This window comes from Bombus impatiens, unplaced genomic scaffold (assembly GCF_000188095.3).
Source record: "Bombus impatiens unplaced genomic scaffold, BIMP_2.2 scf_0027, whole genome shotgun sequence".
NCBI lineage: Eukaryota > Metazoa > Arthropoda > Insecta > Hymenoptera > Apidae > Bombus > Bombus impatiens.
Genome location: NT_176446.1, coordinates 1,810,991 through 1,830,515, shown reverse-complemented (window position 1 = coordinate 1,830,515; position 19,525 = coordinate 1,810,991). Strand labels below are relative to the sequence as shown.

The 19,525-nt window shown below is 40.8% G+C and overlaps 1 protein-coding gene across 6 annotated transcripts in view; it reads right to left on the bottom strand.

Moving 5' to 3' along the window:
- Nucleotides 1-19,525, bottom strand: part of LOC100749506 — a 165,800-nt gene that overhangs the window by 50,115 nt on the left and 96,160 nt on the right. For all 6 annotated transcript variants that reach the window (XM_024368067.2, XM_012387010.3, XM_033320974.1 and 3 more), the window contains exons 4-5: nucleotides 19,130-19,525; nucleotides 17,819-18,107 (exon numbers count right to left, since the gene is read on the bottom strand). In XM_024368067.2, the coding sequence (XP_024223835.1) occupies nucleotides 17,819-18,107; nucleotides 19,130-19,525 (685 nt within the window). The remainder of the gene's footprint in view (nucleotides 1-17,818; nucleotides 18,108-19,129) is intronic.

Here is a 19,525-nt window from a genome sequence, read left to right as displayed (position 1 = left end):
CCTTTTATGCCCACCCAAGATTAATTATCCGCCGTACTCGAAAAATGAAACGGCCATGAACAAAGAGGAGCCGCGCCGAACCGTGCCAGAAAACGCAGCCTCTGTCCTCCCGCTCGTTCGAGACCACTCTTTCTCTCTCCCTTTCTCTCTCTCTCTCTCTCTCTCTCTCGTCGTCGTCGTCGTCGTCGTTCGATACGCGCCATTAAATTGGAAGGTAAACGATTTTCGCTTAATTATTGACCGAGACTTGACCCTGTTGTTGTTCATTAAAATGGCAATAGTAACAATTGTGACGAGAGTCTTGGCAAAGGAAAGTAGTGTTATGCGAAGTTTGTACAGAAAAGAGAATGGAAGTACAGGATACCGAGATTTCAATTAATGATTGGATATTAAGGAAAGATTGCAGCAGACAGATACGACGAGCGCAGTTTCGTTGATTTCCTGATTTTGATGTTGTTCAGTGGTTAAAAGAGCGCACTTTCATATGGCGCGCTTAAAAAGGGGAACAATCTTTCCGGTGCAAAGATATGTCTTTTAGCAATAGGTGACAGATGCATGGGATTTTGTCGGAAAACAGGATGCAATCACATAACTTGATCGACGAATTAAAACTGAAATGCGAATGAAACATTGCGGCGAGACATTCATAGAGATTAGCTCAATGTTCACAATGCTTATAATGAACGTTCATTTTTACGAAATACCTATAAATCAGCGAAGAATGTCGCAAAGAATATTCTACACAATAGTTGACGATTAATTATCATTTAGCTGAATCATTATCGAATCATTAGAACGAAGTATATTATGCCACAGTAATAGAGCGAAGAGCCTACTGAAAATAATTTCAACCCCTAAATAAAAACTAAATTCACTTAAAAAACAAAATTACTCGTAACGCATAAATATAATGTAGAACGGAACAAAGAACAAATATTCGCGAGTCGAAATCCACGCAGCGTTTGCTATTCGAGAAGGAATTCTGCGATACAGCGCGGAATAACGTAATCTCCTGTTTCTTCATCGACATGAGAGGAACGGCCGTGACTCTGCGCAGGCAAAATGCAGCCGGGGGGCGTGGATAGAAGGGGGTTAAGGAAAAAGGGGGTAGGAGCTCGTTAGACCGAAAAATTCCACCGGGCCCGATTTGAATATCGCATAATGTCGAATTAATGCCGGAAATTCGACTCGGTGGGGCCCCTCGCGACGCGGTAATGGGTGGGGGCCCCGAAATTTCGTGGCGACCCCCATAAAGCTGTTTCGCGTATGGAAAACGTGCCAGGGCAATAAGTCTCCCTTCTCTCTCTTCCCATCCTCGTCTTCCCCTTTCCACCACGATATGACACTCTTAAAACGGATTTAAAACGCAGAAACCCGAACGTTCGAGGCGCGAGACTCGTTCTTCTACTTTTTCCTCCGACGAGATAAGGGTGTTACTTAAACGACCGAGATATTTCAACCGTAAATGGACCGTGATGTGACTATATTTTGCGCATGGTTGTTGTAAACGTTGAAATCAACGAGATTATTGGCTAAATCAATTTGATTTTGCTGATAAGTTATCGTTTCTAACAAATTATTATTACTAGGCTGCGGATTTTTATTCGTGGGAAATTTAAACGTGCAATTATGTGCCGAATGCACGTAGTATGTAGAAATATACAATCCAGTGTATAGTACTCGTTACAACACATAGTAACATCATTTTTCTAATCGCATATCTTCATAGAAATACGGATATGTATAAATATCTTCTATCTGATTATTAGCAATAACAACGATTCAGCAGCAATGTTCATTAAAATATTATCTGACGTGATAATTACATGAAACTTCGACTTATCGAAGCTACTTTTAAAAGATCTACATCTTTGCACGTTGTTTTCATATTAAAATCAGAAAATCAACAAAAATTACGTTTTTCTCGCGTGATTTGCACATGGCTGCTTCTTGAAATACAGCCACGTGTACGTGATTTTGTATTTAGCAATGTAGAAAGGTATTATTGTATGAAATATGTTCGCGTGCACAAAATGTGGTATTTGAAGATGTAGGGGGGTATTATTCTATGAAATATGACTATATTATAGAACGTGGTTATCAAAATATTGTTTCACGAAAATCTGGCCTGCTTAATAATCCTCAGGGGCCTGATTTGGGTTCTTCGGGGCCTGTCGAGGCTTTTCTGCTTTTTTCTAGAGCATCATGGGAGGGGGAGGGGGGGCGCTCTTCTCTCGTTCTACTCTTATTTTATCCGAGGTCGGGTCCCATCCGCGCGTCCTTTCTTTTTGCTTGACATAATTTAAAATTTATGAGTTCGAGAATCGGTTATGCGCGGCCTCCGCTTGCTCGGCTCACTTTTACCATCCCCCTTCCACGTCCCTGCACCCCATTCCGCCATCCCACCCCCGTCGAACCGGCGAGGTTTCGCCGCAGAATTTGAATATTAAGATTAGACTAGCTTTAATGCCGTTCCACTCTGTATTCGGCTCACCGATACACCGAGGATTCCTCGCGAAAACGTTTTCATAAACTACTATCCATCGCCATCCTCTGCTCTGCCTTATTTGCACATCGTTCACTCCGGCGGACAAGTGTTGACTATTGGAAACATCCGAGTTCGAGATTTGCAAACTTTCCAACTTTCAAATTCGAGGCATTCAAGGATAATTCCTTTTGTCTCAGAGCCAATGGGAGACACGTCATTAGATGTTCTTTTATTGGAAGTTGAAAAAGAAAAGAATTTTAATTTAAAAAAAAAATTCTCAGAAAAAAGAATTTACTTTTTTAAGTAGTCTTCTTCGATATTCAAGCATAGGATATTTGGAAATTTAACATTGAAGATTTCTCAGAATAAATTATTTTACAGCCAACGGCGTTGGGTAATTTCTTTTTTCTTTCGGAAATTAAAGAGAATTCAATACGGAAATTTTGAATTGAAGAAGCTTGAGAATAAATTATTTCTAGCACGAGACACGTCATACGATATTCTTATATACGAAATTGAAGAAGGATTTCGATACGTAGCCTCTTTCCATGTGTTTCTCTCTATCATGCAAATTGACTATCGAATCGCGGATTCGTCGAAAAGCGGCGATTGTTTTTGAGGTGAAGATTAGGTGGGCATCGGAAAGAGAGAAGTTCATTAAGATCGTCGAAGCCACAGTCACCGTATTAGGTTCGACAAACTGGTTTTCGCGGGTCTTTTCTGTACCCTGCATCATTCGGCGTATCGGGATCGAATAAGAGAGCCATGCGACTTTGCATGGCCCTTAACCCTTTGTTTGAACACGTGCAACTAAAATTACGTGAAATTTCCCTTCGATCAACGAATTTTCGATGCTTAATCGTCTTTTAATCCTTTGAGGCTTTATGTCGAAGTATACTTTCCATCTCATTCAATTCTTTTTAATTTCAACACACGAAGCACGTTCTTCTATGCATAAATAAAATTGAAATGCACAAAAGGCAATTTTTCTATGCAACGAAAAGGAAATTTAAATGATAAACGATAAAACAGTACATCATGATATTACTAAACGAAATTATATTTGATAAGTCAACGAATACGTATAATATACAGTGAGTAGGTAAAGTAAGTAAAAATAAGGGTGTTATATACCTAAGCATAGATCATTCAAAGCTTCATTACGAGCCCACCACACCCTCATTATCGAAGAACAGATGATTGTTATCAACGTAGTACAAAAATTACCAATACCAATACGGTACCAATCTAAAACTTTCCTTTGACTGTGAAAGTATAAAAAACTTCGCAGAAACTGTAACCAAGTTTCGAAAGCAGATTATTAAATAGGAAACAATAAACATAACTCTGATCATAGAGGGTTAATCGATTGCTACTTTATAGTGAAATTTTTAAAAGCGCCTCAATGGTCTGTCGACTTCTAAAAACGAACGCCTACGTTGTCGCATGATGAAAGTGAACGATAGTGTCGACACAGGAAAACGAAGGGCCAGAGAGCCGCGTTAACCTAATCCGGAATGATCGTGCTAATTCTAGCGGGCTCTAGAAAATGATATAGAAAGGATCGGGAGGAGGCGGCCGATTTAAATATAATCGGTGATCCCATTGTTTCCGTTCGATTCTAAAACCGTGGCGCGTGACCGCTAATTTGCCAATTGCCTGTAATAAATAGTTGGCAAATGCCTGGCGAAATTTTGTGCAATCGCCAAGTAAAAAAGCGTGTCACGCGTGTCATTGTGACCGTTCTCACGGAATGCACGAAGAAATCTTCGCCCGATCGATCGTTCCGTGTGTAATGCTCGTCGATCATCGATCGCTCAACAGGCACTTTTCACCAGGACTGTACGCAACACTGGCCATGTGTTTTCGAGTCTAGCACGCACTCCTACGAAAGGGGCGACACGTCTGCGTTCTTATTTCCCCTTTCTGTTTGGTGGAGGCGAATTTTGCCGGAGAAACGGGCCGCTTCAATCCCGAGTGATTCGTAATTACCGGCCACGTCAACAAACAGACACGAAAATTTTATCGTCTGAATGACTTTCCACGGCAGTCTGAGAAAATATACAACGCTACAAACGCTCGCTCTATCGTGTTCGAAGGAAGAGAAGAAGAGAATTGGAGCTCGGAGATTATTTCGATCTTCTTAGAATCTGATTGTGCATACGACACAAGTTCATTTACACCGTTGGCTATAAATGTTAAAAAGACACAGATTTCAAGTTCGTGGAGCAATCACAGCCAAAATTCCAATAAATAAATCTTACTGTATATTTTACGTTGCAAGACACAGATATTAAGGACAGAAGGTAACGGATTTATGTTAAAATAATTAGAAAATAAAAAATAGTGAACTAGTCAGTAGTCTACTGAATATTCTTAGATTTGTTTAATACTTATAGCGTATTTGAACTCATGGCAAATTCATACAATAGAAGTTTACGAAATTGTCCCACTACCAATTATTTTATCACGCGATAAAACTTCCTGTTAAGTCAAACGTATTCAATGCAAAACAGTCCAGTTAATCGAGCGTCAATTAATATTTCTAACAAACGATTTTCGAATGAACTTTCCACTGTAATCGAACGACAAGGTTACTCTCTAAATTATCCCAATACGAAAGACGTTTACGCAGTAGAAAGCAAAAATGAAGCAAGTTGCTCGCTTCACAACATCAATCGTTTCGTCACACATTAATCGAGCCAACGGACTAAAAACCAACGATCCACGATAATTTCAATAATCGCCGATATCCGTCGAGAGACCACCGTCAGAAAAAGCTCGACAACCTTTCTGCCCTGGCCTAGAGGCTGCGCAAACACTTCCCCCGATCCGGGTCTGACAACGCAGAAGGGTTAGCATTACTCATCCAGAAGCATCGTGGTCGCGCGCTGTGTCCTCTTCCCCTGCATTAACATTATCTATCAAAGAGCAGAAGACACCGAGCGAAAGAGAGAAAGATATGAAGAAGAAGGCCGCAGAAGAAGCGTCAGGTTGCCTGGTACACACGCATACCATAACGTTTCCTCGAAAAAAGGGGGCAGAAACTACGTCGAAATCCTGGTGCTGTCGTTGTCCTCGTCCGGAACGAGGATCGGTCTGCTGGGCAGAAAACGGACAGAGAAAGAGAGAAAGAGAGAGCCAAGCAAAGATTCTCCTCGGCTAGGAATGCCTGCTGATGGATTGGTCATCCGTGATTAATTTGACAAGCTGACTTTCTGGTTTTCGGAGACTGACAAGGGGCAGCAGGGGCCTCCGCGCCGCGGGGCCTAATGGGCCCTCTCGTTTTCTCTCTTTCTCTAACGTGGGACGTGTTCAGGTCTCCCTATCTCGGGCCACGAATCGATGAGTCCAGCCAGTGGGATTGTTTGAAAAATTAATCGACCCTCCGCGCCGGCCCTCCGTGGAAACGCTAATGGACACGGTCGTCTTTTCTATCGTTTATGAAGCCCGTTGACCCGACACGTTTCGCCCATGGGATAACGAGGATCGCGCTCTCCCTCTGCCAGAAATGTCGCGGATAATGGCAACATCTTATTAATCTCTTTCCCTGCTTTTTTCAATTCAACGTGTTTACCAAGGATCCGATTTCTGTTACCGGCCTCTGCATGTTATTAGAAGAAATCACGATGCAAAATTGTGTAAAAGTATCATTTAGAGACTAGGAAAATTAATAAACAAGCTACACAACAAATAAATTGAAATAGAAAGGGCGTGACATTTTGAAACTTTTTTATCGAGAAAAAAAACGGTTAGTTAAATTACTAGAAATTATAACGCCCTGGTGGAATTACAACGAGCGTACATTAAATAAAAAAGACATAAAAATACGAAGACACATGAGACATGTTGATTTCCTGACAGTTAACAAACCTTTAATTGCTTTATTTCCTTAATGTCGGTTCCCTTTTCCCAAGGAGCACAAAGCGTGAATTTTATAGCCGCCTCTTTGCACCTTATTGATCGTGACACGCGAGACCACTTTATCTTTACGAATACCGGTTTTCTTTCTAGTCGATCTTTTACGCGAATGAAGAAAAGCAAAGACAGATCGAAATTCCAGAAACAAGATCTACTTCGATACAAGTGTTCAAATACCTTTGCCAATAACTGCATGCTTTATACATTTTGCCAATAGTTTCCTTCTCACAAACAAATAAATGAATGAAAATACGATAATAAATGAACAAAAAAATCTTTACCTTCGTCCAGATATACTCGCATTTCGCTACACTCTTCTGCTTCCTGATCGTAAATCACAGCTGCAACGATTTTTATCGTCTCGTTTCGTCGAATCCTTGATAACGTAATCATCGACGATCGATCGGCGGTGTATTCGCGTCGAGCAAGCAGATAAGCATCGACAGAGGTGTCTAAGCTCAGCCGTGGAACGCGTTTCACGCGAAAATCAAGCAACTCTCTATCTCGAGCCGATCTATCGAGGATCTGGAAGAACCTGTCCGCCGCGCTTCACTGATTTACGCGGGAGTTCGCATGCGTACGAAGAACGTGGAAACGCGATCGTATACAAAAGACGGGGTGGAGTTCTGTCGGATAAGATCTGGGCAAAATGCGGAGAAAGATCGCCACGGGCCATGTAAACCGGGGATGAAGCTAAAATAGCGAACGAGTGGAGGAAAAAGCCAAGAAAGTTTTATACGCAAGTTAGTTGATCTCGTGGAATACTCCTTCAATCGGGATGCTTAGAACCAAAACGAAAGTTTTGGAATTTTTTAACTGTGCACAGAAATGGTTGCTTGTATGAGGAAAAATGACGTCGTAAGTAGCGTCGTATGAAAAGATTATTTGCTATGAATAAATATAAATTGTATGATAGTATCATTTAGGATGTGGAAAAACTAATTGCTAAGCGAATTATAGAAATCAGAATTATGTGTAGACAATTGATATAACTTAGTATCGCTTAGAAGCTGTAGAACTATAGAAATAAATCGAAGGCAAAGAAACGCAGACATCACAAATTGTTTTCTCTATATTCGATAATCTACAATGTGAAGGATGACACTCGTTAAGAATATGGTCTGTAGTATACATTATATCAAAGAGAAAATATGTACAACGTAATACAAACACGATTTATTCTGAATAGCAGAAAAATATCTCTGGTTCCAGATATATCAATTATTATTTACAGAGAGTTCCAAGTCAATGTAGTTTCGTTAAATGCAACCATGTGATATTTTTATTATTATCATGTTTTATTAAAAATTCCAAAACGAACGCAACGATATGTACAGCGAGTGTATAAGAAGAGAATATTCGCTGGAGAAGCAATAAAAATATTTACATCGCGTTTCGAGTGAGGTCGGAGGAAGAGGAAGACACGGAGGAGTGATCGACGCTGGACCGGAATTAAACAAATAATCTCCCCCGTGCTGGAACCAGGGAATCCGTTATGGCACCAAAGTGCGCCCCGGTAAAAAGGATCCCATTGAATTCTAAATTTAAACGAATGTCCGAGTGTCAGCGGGCTGACATGACGGGCAAAATAAACAAGATGCCGGGTGGAGTAGAAAAAAAGAAGAGAAAAACGAGAGAGGCGGGAATCGTGGAGAGTGAAAAACCCCGGGCGCGGTCTGATATTCGTTTTCATCTTTCATCGTTCAACGCCCATTGACCTCGATGATCGTGTTAATTTCGCTAGAGAAAAAGAGGACGAACGGCAGCGGGGCCCTCGCTTTTTTTCCCTCGTTTTATGGAAAGTTGTTAATTTGACAAAAAGTCGGACAATTGACGGTAATTCTACATCCTTCGTCTTTTGTTCGTTCGCTCGGAGTACTCGCGCAAAAGTTAAAATCGGTCAGAGAGTACAAAAATTGAACAGTTGCTCGATTCTCCACGATCTTGAGATAAAACCAACTGATTGCTTGGTTAATCTCCGAACAATTCTCTCGCGTTAGAACGAGAACGATTCGAGTGAAACGTCAAGTATCGTGCTATTCGTATTTTGCATTTCGTCACACATACAACGATTATTTAATATTTATTTCACGTAAACAGCTCACGTAAAAAGTATGTATTTTTCGTACGTAATACTTATACGATGTTGCAAAATTGGACTAATATCGTTAATGAAATTTGACAAGTCGGAAATTGTTAATACGAATTGTTAATACCGAGAAATTTAGCGCTAAAACGAATGAAATTTCCTACGTAATTTTGTAGACAAAGTTTTACAAATTATTGTAAAATTATAAAAGGGAAGTTTGCAACCTCGTCGGTTCACTGATATTATGAGTTAACAAATTATTGCGTAAAACAGTTCAGAAATAGAAAAAAGAGAAATCTTGACGATAAAGAAAGAATTATTTTCTGAATCGTTCATTCTCAATTCTTCGACGTTTTATTACACCGTCAAAGAGTTAAATTTCATTACGCCAGAAATGCAGGAAATCGTGACGATAAAGAAATCGTTCATTCTCAAACCGCCGCTTCATCGTCGTTTTATTACACTGTGAAGAGCTTGAGATCTACCGAATCCTACTGTAATTCCACGAAACCAAGAATTCTCACGAGAAGCACAAGCAGAAAAACAATTCGACTAGAAATGGCCGTACCATCCTCAATAAGACCTCTTTCTCTGTTAGTCTCTGACTCAGAACTTAATTGACGAACAAAAAAAGAAGATTCAATTAACCCGGAAGCGGACATCACCAATAGACTCGACCAGAAGACGAATCACACGCGTTCCTCTCCTTCACGTTGGCAACGTTTCGATTTTTCCATAAACATCGCGGATGTTATCGAGCACGTAACGAAGAAAAGCAGGAGATGCAAATGTATATACAAGAAGGAAGGCCTCACGTGTTCAACAGAAGCAGGCCTAGTTCGGGACGTGGCTCGTAAAGGCTTTCATAAAAGCTTCCATAAAACGTTCCGCGATTCCAGTTGACGTCTCCGTGAATTCCTCCGGTTTCCTTCGACTCGCCGCGCGTTGAAATTCCAACACATTAGACCGCACTTGTCACCGTTTCCCGTCGTTTGGAGGAATGATTGATCGTTACACGACCAAAGCCAATATATCGATTTATTATTCGGTGTTTCTAACAAGCTTTTGGAGTATTAATATCTGTTTGATCATATTAGTAATCGTTTATATATGTTGGCGATTGGAAAGTTGAAATAGACGGAATGTAGATTCTGGCTGGGGACAGATAGATTGCGGATTTGTACGCATTTAGAAATTTTAAAGTGCAAGAATGTATACATATGTATAGGCGAAAATAAATAGAAATAAGTAGAGATAAGAGCAGGATAATGTTATATTTCCAATGATAGTGGGATATTTGTATTAAGATTGCGTAAAAAAGTATGAATTTGCATAATGGAAACACTTCTCTTGTTGATTTCAAAAACGGGCCACGCGTGTATTTCGTAACGATTAACGTGTTAGAAATGTCTCTTGAGAAACTCAGTCACATTATCTGAACCTAGGAATCTAACGAACAGATAGTGAACATTTATACAAATTCCTATATGATTACGAGCAAGGTAATACAAATTTTCAGGTTCACCTGAATCAAGATTTGTTCCACCTACGAAATACTGTACGGGTGCCTTACTCTGTGGACATTGTGCGCATTCTGCAAATTTTTGCGTCTTTAAATTCGCCATGAATGCACAGTAGATATTGCGATCAGTTAATAACCTTCTCAGTTTGCAAGCGTGGAATGTTCCACTACGTGATTTCATCGTTTCTAAACTTAATTTAAACGACGCGAGACACCACAGAATATACCCTTTACTCTTTTCCAGGTGACCATGGTACTGCGGAAAATTCGCAGAAAATCAGCCAAGTAGTTACATTCGAACTACCATCACTAACGTTAACTATCCTCGCGATAATTCCAGTTTGCCATGGCAAACGAATTAAATTCGACTCTGGTGGGGGTAATAATGGGCCACGTGGGCCACAGTCTCGCGATTATTCCGAAATCCTTCTTTGTGAAACGGTAGATAAGGGTTAACGTATTTCGGCCTCTCGAGAAGCGCACGGTCCCTCTTCTCCTGTTCGTTTTTTCTTCTTTCACAATAATGCAGAATTCGTTGAAGGTTATGAGAGAGAAAGAGAAAGAGAGAGAGAGAGAGAGAGAGAGAGAGAGTGAAGGGATTCAACAGGTCGCCGATCCCAAAGGTTCTCGACACCTCCTGTCATCCGGACCAGGGTCCCTTTTGTCTCCCAACGAAGAAGGAGCTCCGATTTCGATCTCGTGGCAGACCTACATCGCGCTATTCCTCGGTACATACTCTACCTACGTGCTCAAGTGGCCTACACGTGGAGACATAAAAGCTCGTAACCAGAACGATCTCCCCCTTCCGTTTATGCCGCTGATCCAGGGCCCACCAGAGTCTCGAATTAAATCGGAAGCGATTCGTAACGCTCGTTGAAAAGCGAGCCAGCTGATTTCGAGTTTTCTCCGGTTCCTCTACGCATCTGGTGAATTTCGTCGTGTTTTATTCATATTTTTTTAACTGAAAGGGTTTCGTTCGTAATGGACGTTCTTAACCGAACGTTGTCAATGAAAGATCGTAATGAAAAGTTCTCAGTGAAAATTGTCGATTGAAAGTATTTTTGTTAGATAGCGGACTGACTAATCGTTAATACGCTTAGCGCGGTATATTCGTAATTAGAATAAATTGAGTATTTTTACGAGAAATTGGGGAGTATAGAAATGCAAATTGTAGCTATTTGAAGCAAAGAACAAGTTATGATATATAGTAGGTGAGACCAACGTGTATTCAGATTCCATATCTTCGTGAAATTGTAACATTCACAGTCTAATTATAATTAATATTTAATGCAAATGCTAGCACACTAACGCTCCTTCTTCTATGCTATTCTTCCTCTAGCAATTTACATCTGTTATATATCGGCTTCAAAGCAAAAGCGTGACATCTGTACAACAAACTTTGTATACTTCGTCATCGCTGAACAAACCTCTTGTCGAAGTTCGAAACTCTGTCAACCTCGAATGGAACTTCCCAAACTCGTCAAGTGCCAGTCTCAATTTCATCGTCCAACACACCAATCCAACGCGTCTCTCAATTTTGACGAATTCAAAATGTGGAACGCTGTATTACGCATCGATGAATCATTTTCCACTTCATTCGTTGTACATTTTCCCGAGTAATAGCGATCCAAAAGGTGCGCACAAAAATCTCCTAAGTACATTGTGTCCCAACAGGTGTCCAAAAGCCTTCTCGTGGCGGGATATCATTTTCAACAACAGAACGACCGAAGAAAGAATCGCGTTATCAGTTAATGAATCTTCCCCCCGTCGAAATGAGCGCTGGTCGGACCTCGGGTTCAGTCTCGTCCGAGAGAGTCTCTCTCTCTTCTCTCGTGGGTCCCGACAATAGGAGCGTCCGACGAATTTCGAAAAGAGGCAAAATAAAAAATGATCCTTCGGGGGCCGTAGCGGAGGAAGAGAAGGCGATCGAAGCGAAACAACGACAGAAGGAACGAAAGGAAGAGCTTTCTCTCTCTCTCTCTCTCTCTCTTTCTCTCTCCTTGGCCGCCTGCATGCCTTGCTCGCCGTCCGTCCGACTGTCTGTCTTCTCTTTTCATCCTTGCTGCCTTTTATCCGGCTGGAATGATTAATGGGTTCACGGAGGCATCGCTGTCCTCCACCCCACTGTGCCCTGAGACTAGCACCAGCAACAGCACACGCGGCTTTTCTGCTTTTCTTCGCGCCGGATTACCCCGTCCCTGCCCGCTTCGCTCCTCTAACATGATTCAACCGTTGCTGGTTGTTCGCTCACGCACCCCCGAAATAAATAGCGCGATAAATATGCCGGTTTAACGCGTTCATTTCGCTATTGAAACGCACGAAGAAGCATCCGTTCTATCCTCTCTTGGACCACATGACCCGATATAAATTTTATATTTCGATAAATGTTATTAAAGTACAGGTCAGTCTTCGAGTATTTGGTTCTAGTTGCATTCAATAGACCTAAATCTTACTTTTCACTTACTTTCTCGTGTACTTCACGCCTTTGAAGTATCATGAAATCGTAAAGGAGGAGATCGCCGAAGCCATTCAGACGCGAAGAGCAAGCGAGCAGAATGGTAAGGTTAACCACCCTACTGGGGTGGACGAATTGTTTAGTTTCAATCCAGGAAAACATTTATAGCGTTTGAAGGAAATTAACGAGGCGTAATAAAATAATCTTGCAGTTATTTTGCAAGTTGATGAACTCAGTGTAATTCACGTCGCTATAATTCTCAATTCTTCCCTCCATGTCTGAATTAAACTAGAGAAATAATGCAACTTCAGGGGTGAATAGTCATAATTTAATACGTATATCTCAAAGTATTTAGGTTGGAATGATCTATAGATCGATCAATAGTCGATGTTCACTTTATCGTTCTTTGCCTCGCGATTCAACTCGTCACGGTTCTTTCATAGAGGGAACTTTTTTCCTCGTTTCTTTTTCTTTCTTCGTCGGAGATAGCAAAGGATCTTTTCTCTAACTAATTATTAGAATTATTACGTAAACTCGCGCGCGTTTTCTAGGTTAACGTGAATGGTTAATGTATTCCTGACGGAAGAAATGGATACGCGGCGTATTCGAGGGAACGTCAAGGTTCATAGAAAAGACGGACGTCTGAAGAGGCAGAAGAAACCACGGTGTTCCTTTTTCCTTCGTCTCTCTACCGGCAAGCCGATTCACCGCGGCGACACGCGGTTTCTGTTCGAGTCGCTTTTACATGATAAATTATGCCCGATTTTTTCCGTATCAATCCCTAAGATACAACGCAAGAGGTAGTCTTTTGTTCCATCGTGTGTCTGTGTGTAGGTGGCGAAACTTGTGGGAGACGAAACATCGAAGAAGATGAAGAAAAGTCAAAGGGATTCTCGCCGGATCTCGCCTTCGATGTTACGCTCGTTCTCGTTTTAAATTTCATTCGAATCATTCAAGTTATCTTAACTGAAACAACTTGACATCGTTTTACCGCTGTGAACCCGTTACTTATGTGACTGGGAACATCCTTTCGAGTTTCTATTCTTCTTCGCGTTAATCTTTAATTAATCGCGTTAATAAATTTCTATTGGCCGGTTGAAGTGAAATTTGACAGATAGCAAATGAAAAATATAAATGTACCGTATGGATTTTCTGATTTTCATGCTACTTGATGTATGTCGAGGGATACATTTTAATACGAAATATGCGGAAAATAGAAAAAGAAATAGGTGATACATCTACTGGCCTTTATAAAAGAATCAACAACGTAATTAACACTACGACAGTTATTTAGGACAATGGTAAAAATATGTATTTAATCTCAAATTCAAATAAGAAGTGGTCTTCTCATCGTTTCGCGTTTCGTTCATTAGAAAAGACGCTTACAGAGATAGAAAACTTGTGGGGTTAGAATTATTTTTGAATTAAATTTCAATTAGGCATAGGTTAAGTGTAATCGCCGAATTATCAAATCTAACATTTCGTGTTTTAGTTTCATCTACTCTGTCCGTGATACCAGCCAAGTTTCATCTTCGTCGCTAACTGCCACTCGAAACAACATCCGGTATTTGAATCTAACGAATTCAATGATTCTAGGTCGTTCGCTAAATTATTTAAATTCAAATTTCCGAGAATATTCTTGAACGATGACTGACAAGCGTAGTTTCTCGACAGAAATTAATTTCTTTTCCTCTTCTTCTTCTCACAGGTTGGTTCTGTTGCTTCGAGGTTAATCCTCAATCTCTAATCTTGTTACCGGCTCTTGATGAAGAAATAACGCGTGACAGTGCTTCCATTTGCCACACTCTCGAAGATTCTCAAGCGAGAAGAAAGGATAAGAGTAGATGTGTGTCAGCAAAGATTCCCAATTCCTGACGAAAAGGAGAAGAAGGAGGGAACATACTCTGGTGACGAGTTACGAGGCATGTCGCATTCGATTTCACGCGGTCAGTTTTCTGGTAATTGGCAGGATGGCGTCGTACAACGGACCGTGAATTTAATCGAATACGACGAAAGATTATTCTCAAACCGGATGGGACAATGGGACGATACAAAGAAAGAGTCAATCGACGCGATATACGATATACTCGATCGACCAATAATGGACAGTCCTTCTACGTACATCGATGTAAGATTAACTTACATAATGTATGAATATTATGATGGAAGGTTTACGATTGAAACGATGAGTCATAGCCGAAGAATTTTCACCAAGTGTTAGAATTCGACAATCGACGCCACTTTTAACCTACACTTCTCGTGTCATCTATAAAATAAATTTCGTGATTGATAGACTGTACATGTTCAGGCGTTTGAAGGGAATTTAAAAGTACGAGAATTCATTCGCGTAATGTTCAAAAATATGTGCGATGAAAAATGTATAAAATATCCATATTCTACTGACCAACGAAAACGTTGGTAGTGTTTCATTGATAGAAAGGTGGCGCAGTAGCTAACGAGATTTAATTATTTATACCATTATAACAAACTATTACTAATGCATTCGTATAAATAATCTAATTATCGAGCGTTTGTACTTATAAATACATAATGATAATAAATTGTGTACAGATGGAATATTGCATTGTGGTATCTATCACGCAATAGATTGCATATGTTTATACAAATTTAGACTTTGAAAAATATCACTGCAGAAATAGAATCTAAGCGGAGATTTCTTCTATCGTGGAAGATATTATAAACAGTATTTCACGTCGCATGTTTCATGTATCTTTTTTCCTATTAGCCGCATTCTCTACATTTATGCGCCTTTCAATTTTCCATCTAACCAAGAAAAATGCCGATGGCGTTTCATTGATACAAAGAAGACGCAGTAACCAGTTGCGTCTTTGCGAATGAAGAAAACTCAATTCGCCAGGAAGACGTTAATCTGGCAAGGACTTCGGCTATGAATCAATCAGCTCTGGCAGAAGGTAATTCAAAAACTCGACGGCTAGTATCTTCGAGGCAAAAGCCGGACGAAGAATAGCGAAATTGACTCGTTAGTCTGCGGCGTGGACGAGGGCGCGCGCGCGTGCGCTCCAACTCGCTCGCTCGCGCGTCAAGCCGAGGCGTACATACAATACACACCGCGAGGAATTCGTGAGACTGTCAACCCACGCGAGACGCGCGGCAACGGGAAACGATGACGCTGGCTGATCTCAAAGGCATCCATCGATCGCGAGGCAGTCAACGGTTCGCGCAGTCCGACCGACTTTATGAGTTATAAGTCGGCCATCTTGCGAGAGCCATCGCATATTCACGTGCGCGCATATGCGATGCACTGGCAATATGTAAGTGCCACATTCTGTTCTGGTGCATACGTACAGTCTAATCTAAAAACTAGTCTGCCCGCCGGTCGTCACTTCCCTCGTTGCTAATAATTTTCAGCGGCCGAGGAAACTGCAGCGACTGCTACGGTTTCTTTCGCCAACATTTCGATTCTTCGATCATTCGGTATCGGAGCGTTCGACTTGAGAAAGTTGAATACAATTAGAACGGATGGAACACGAACGAACCACGTACCAGAGTGACTGTTTTACTCGTTGTTCTTTTCAAACGGAGAGAACATCTCTCGAACAATTGAAGCAATAAATTGTATTCAGCGTTTTATTAAGAACAGAACATCTCGTTCTTCGGCGCAAGAAACATCCTGCCTATACATATACGGGAATTTAATATAAAAAGGACTATAAAGGGCAATTTGAAAGATCGTAAGTCGATACTACGAGAGCCATTAAATTATCTAAAATGCTCTAAATTATATAGTAAGTATAATTGCGACTTCTCCATTCAACCGGTTGATACGACTATAAATAATGAAAAGAAAAGACCTCTCTTGCGTAACCGCACCGAGTTGCTAAGATAAGATCTATTTAAAATTCGAATTATTTAGATCAGGTTCAAAGTTGTCGGAATAAGAAGAAGAATCGTCGAGAAGGAAAAATTGCCAATTAGAGTGAGATGCAGTCATTTCGAATTAGAAGCGCTATTTAGATTATGCCCAAAGTTGTGAGCCAAGGAAGAAGAACTGCGCCAACTTCGATTATGGGACAACGAAATTGTACAAACAAATTTTACAAGCTCTCCTATTTGGCGTAAAATTGTACGAGACAAGTTTACACCCTACAATTCCCAATTTGTCAATTCGTCAATATCATCAGTTTCTAAATAATAGCGCAGGAGATCGGTTTAATAACAAAAGCAGTCGATTCTTTCTCGATCGATCAGAGTGGTTTCGCGGTAACCTCGTTTCACTTAAGAATCTATCGGAGAGAATAACCAGCCGTATAATCGATAAGCCCGGTTACGATAACAGAAACAATGAATCTCCATAGTTGAATTAATCTGACCAAGCTAATTTCACGTTAACGCCGAGTTTTCCTTTTTCTCTGACGGGCGATAAAACGACGTTAAAAGAGCCGAGGTCGTGAATACCATGCGTTTGAATAAAATTGATTTTCCGCCAAGTACGATCACGAATGCCAGCTAGTTACAGTTGTCAATTGTTCGTAGCCCAACCCCGAATTCGATGCCAACCAATCGTCCAACGTGCGACAGTTGCCTCGACTAACGATTTCGTCGAACACCGAGAGCGCCTTTAATTTCTCTTCAGCGAAGAGTGCGAAGTCCTGCCGCGAATAATAACGATTCGTGGAACCTGACGCGACCACCATCGATGCTCTTCCAAACCGATGGTATTTCGTGGGATCCTTGAAAATCGAGGATCCAACCGTTTTATCCTTTCGCTCTCTCTCTTTCTCTCTCTCTCTCTCTTTCTCTCTTCAGCTTCGAGCACCGCCCACGCGTTAATAGCCTCTAGCTGAAGCTTGTACGGCGAACGACAAGTTCTAGTTTGTTCTCGCAAGACGGTCGTTAACAACTGTTAACCTGCTTACTTCTAATTGCTCGCTAGGTGAGTCTTGGATAGAAATAAATGTACATGGTCGGAGAGACGTTTGCAAATAACGAGCTTGGCCTGTGATGGAGTTGCAGTTGTAATTCGATTAGGACATTTGTTAGGTCGCGGATGTTTATACGTTTATGGGAAATTCAAATGGTACACCGATAATAGATAAATTGAAATGCGTATCGTATATCGTACTAATATAATACGAATGGTATGCAAAAAAATTTGATTAAGAGATTTGTTAGCAGATTGTAGATATTTATAGGCTTGCGAGAAATTTAAATACTACACTGATATTAGGGAAATTGATATAGCTACGTGTCTCATATTTATAACAGTTGCATAGAGAACCTTTTTTTTTTTTTTTTTTTTTTTTTTAAAGAAAACTGTACATTGTAAGTTAAAAGAGCAAGATCAGCAGGAGGAAGACTTACCGTGAGGCTGATGACCAGTCGGAGGGTTCAGAAAGGTCGGCGGTAGCTGTCTGCTCACTGACTTGGCCAATTCTCCTCCCGCCAGCCCGTAGATCGCCAACAACTCCTGCATAGTCGATTCAGCGTACTCCCTCATTCCTTCGAAGGGTTTCCTCTCCTCGCACTCGGTCTCACCGTCACCATCCTGCCCTCGATCATCCTCGAACGGAGTATCGTCCAATCGTCCCGATTCGGTATCCAAAACGCCGCTTCCACTTTTCTCCGACGATTCTGAGTTCGGACTCCTGGCCTGTGGACGATCGATACATGTCACGTGAATGAAATGACGCGAATGAATTCCTATGCAAGTTATTTTGCGCATGTTAACCGACGTGCGATTCCACCAAGCACGCTAGACACCACTAGAAGTCGTCATAACGTTTGACGTTGCATCGAAATTTTCCCGTTGCACGCCGATAAGCGTTGTAAAAGTAAACACGAAATATTCCGTTGCGCGCGTATTATATAAACGGTTAATAATACAGCTAAGGAAATGGCACTTGAATAGAAATTTATCTCACGCTCTGAATATTACATGTAATTAGTTTCTAACCCTTAATTAGTACCGTTGATAATAACACATGTAACAGGTTGTGTTTTAATGTAAGGTTACTTAATTTCAGGTTGTTTAAATTTATATTTTGCATCCTATTTTGTTTCTCTTGTTCTTCGTTTTATTTTATCCCCTTCCTTGGGCAAGGAATTGGAACATTATTCATTGAACAGAAAATATTCCTAGACTATACGGATGCTTGTTTAATTATGAGAAATTTTCAGACATGAAAACATTCAAAATCAGATATTCGTTTATACGTGTTTAACGAGTGAAACAAATCCTTTATTTAGGTTCCATTTCTTTAGCTATGGTTATAAAAATATGAATTTGAATAAACATCCGCAGTCTTGATATGCTTCATGAAAAGCACAGCAGTCACATTGATTAATTCCGTAAATTAAAAAATAGAATAACGTTAGAAACGCTGTTTTCTAAATTTACCATTATTTAATCATCTTCGTGAAAATAATTTGTTTCTTGAGAATTCACTGTTAATCGTGTACTTAATTAATGAAAAGTAGAGTCAAGTCAATTTCGCTTTTAAGCCTGCTGCGTTCTTCGTATCATTTTCGCCTCAGCTAACGTTTTCCCGTTACCAAAATGTGTCTTAAGCGTAGAGTAGATACGAAACACCTGTCATCGATACGCATAAAATATGAATAGCCAAATATCAATAGCGTATGTATTAAACAAGAAACACTATAGAAGATACTCACCTCAGTACCAGGGGAGTAAAGTTTCTGAGATCTGAGCTGTTCCAGGATGAACTTATGCCTAAGTGAATCCCCACTGTCATCGTCAGCCTCGGAAGATGGTGGCCTGGTGGCAACGGACAGATCCATGGGGCTGACCTCGTTGTTGTTCAGCCTTTGTTTCGATCTATCCTCCGCTGGCAACAGCATCGTCTTCCTCTCGTATTCCAATATCTCACTGGAACTCTCCTCCAACGCTTCCAACTCATCGTCCTCCTTTTCAGATTCATCGGACACTTCCACCATCCGGCTGCTTATCGGCTTGAAGTTCTTGCGTTTGTTACGCGGCTTTTGGATGCTCGTAATCTGCAGCTGGGCCTGGCCCTCGTACTGGGAGTCGCTGTCCTGATCGGCGGGCCC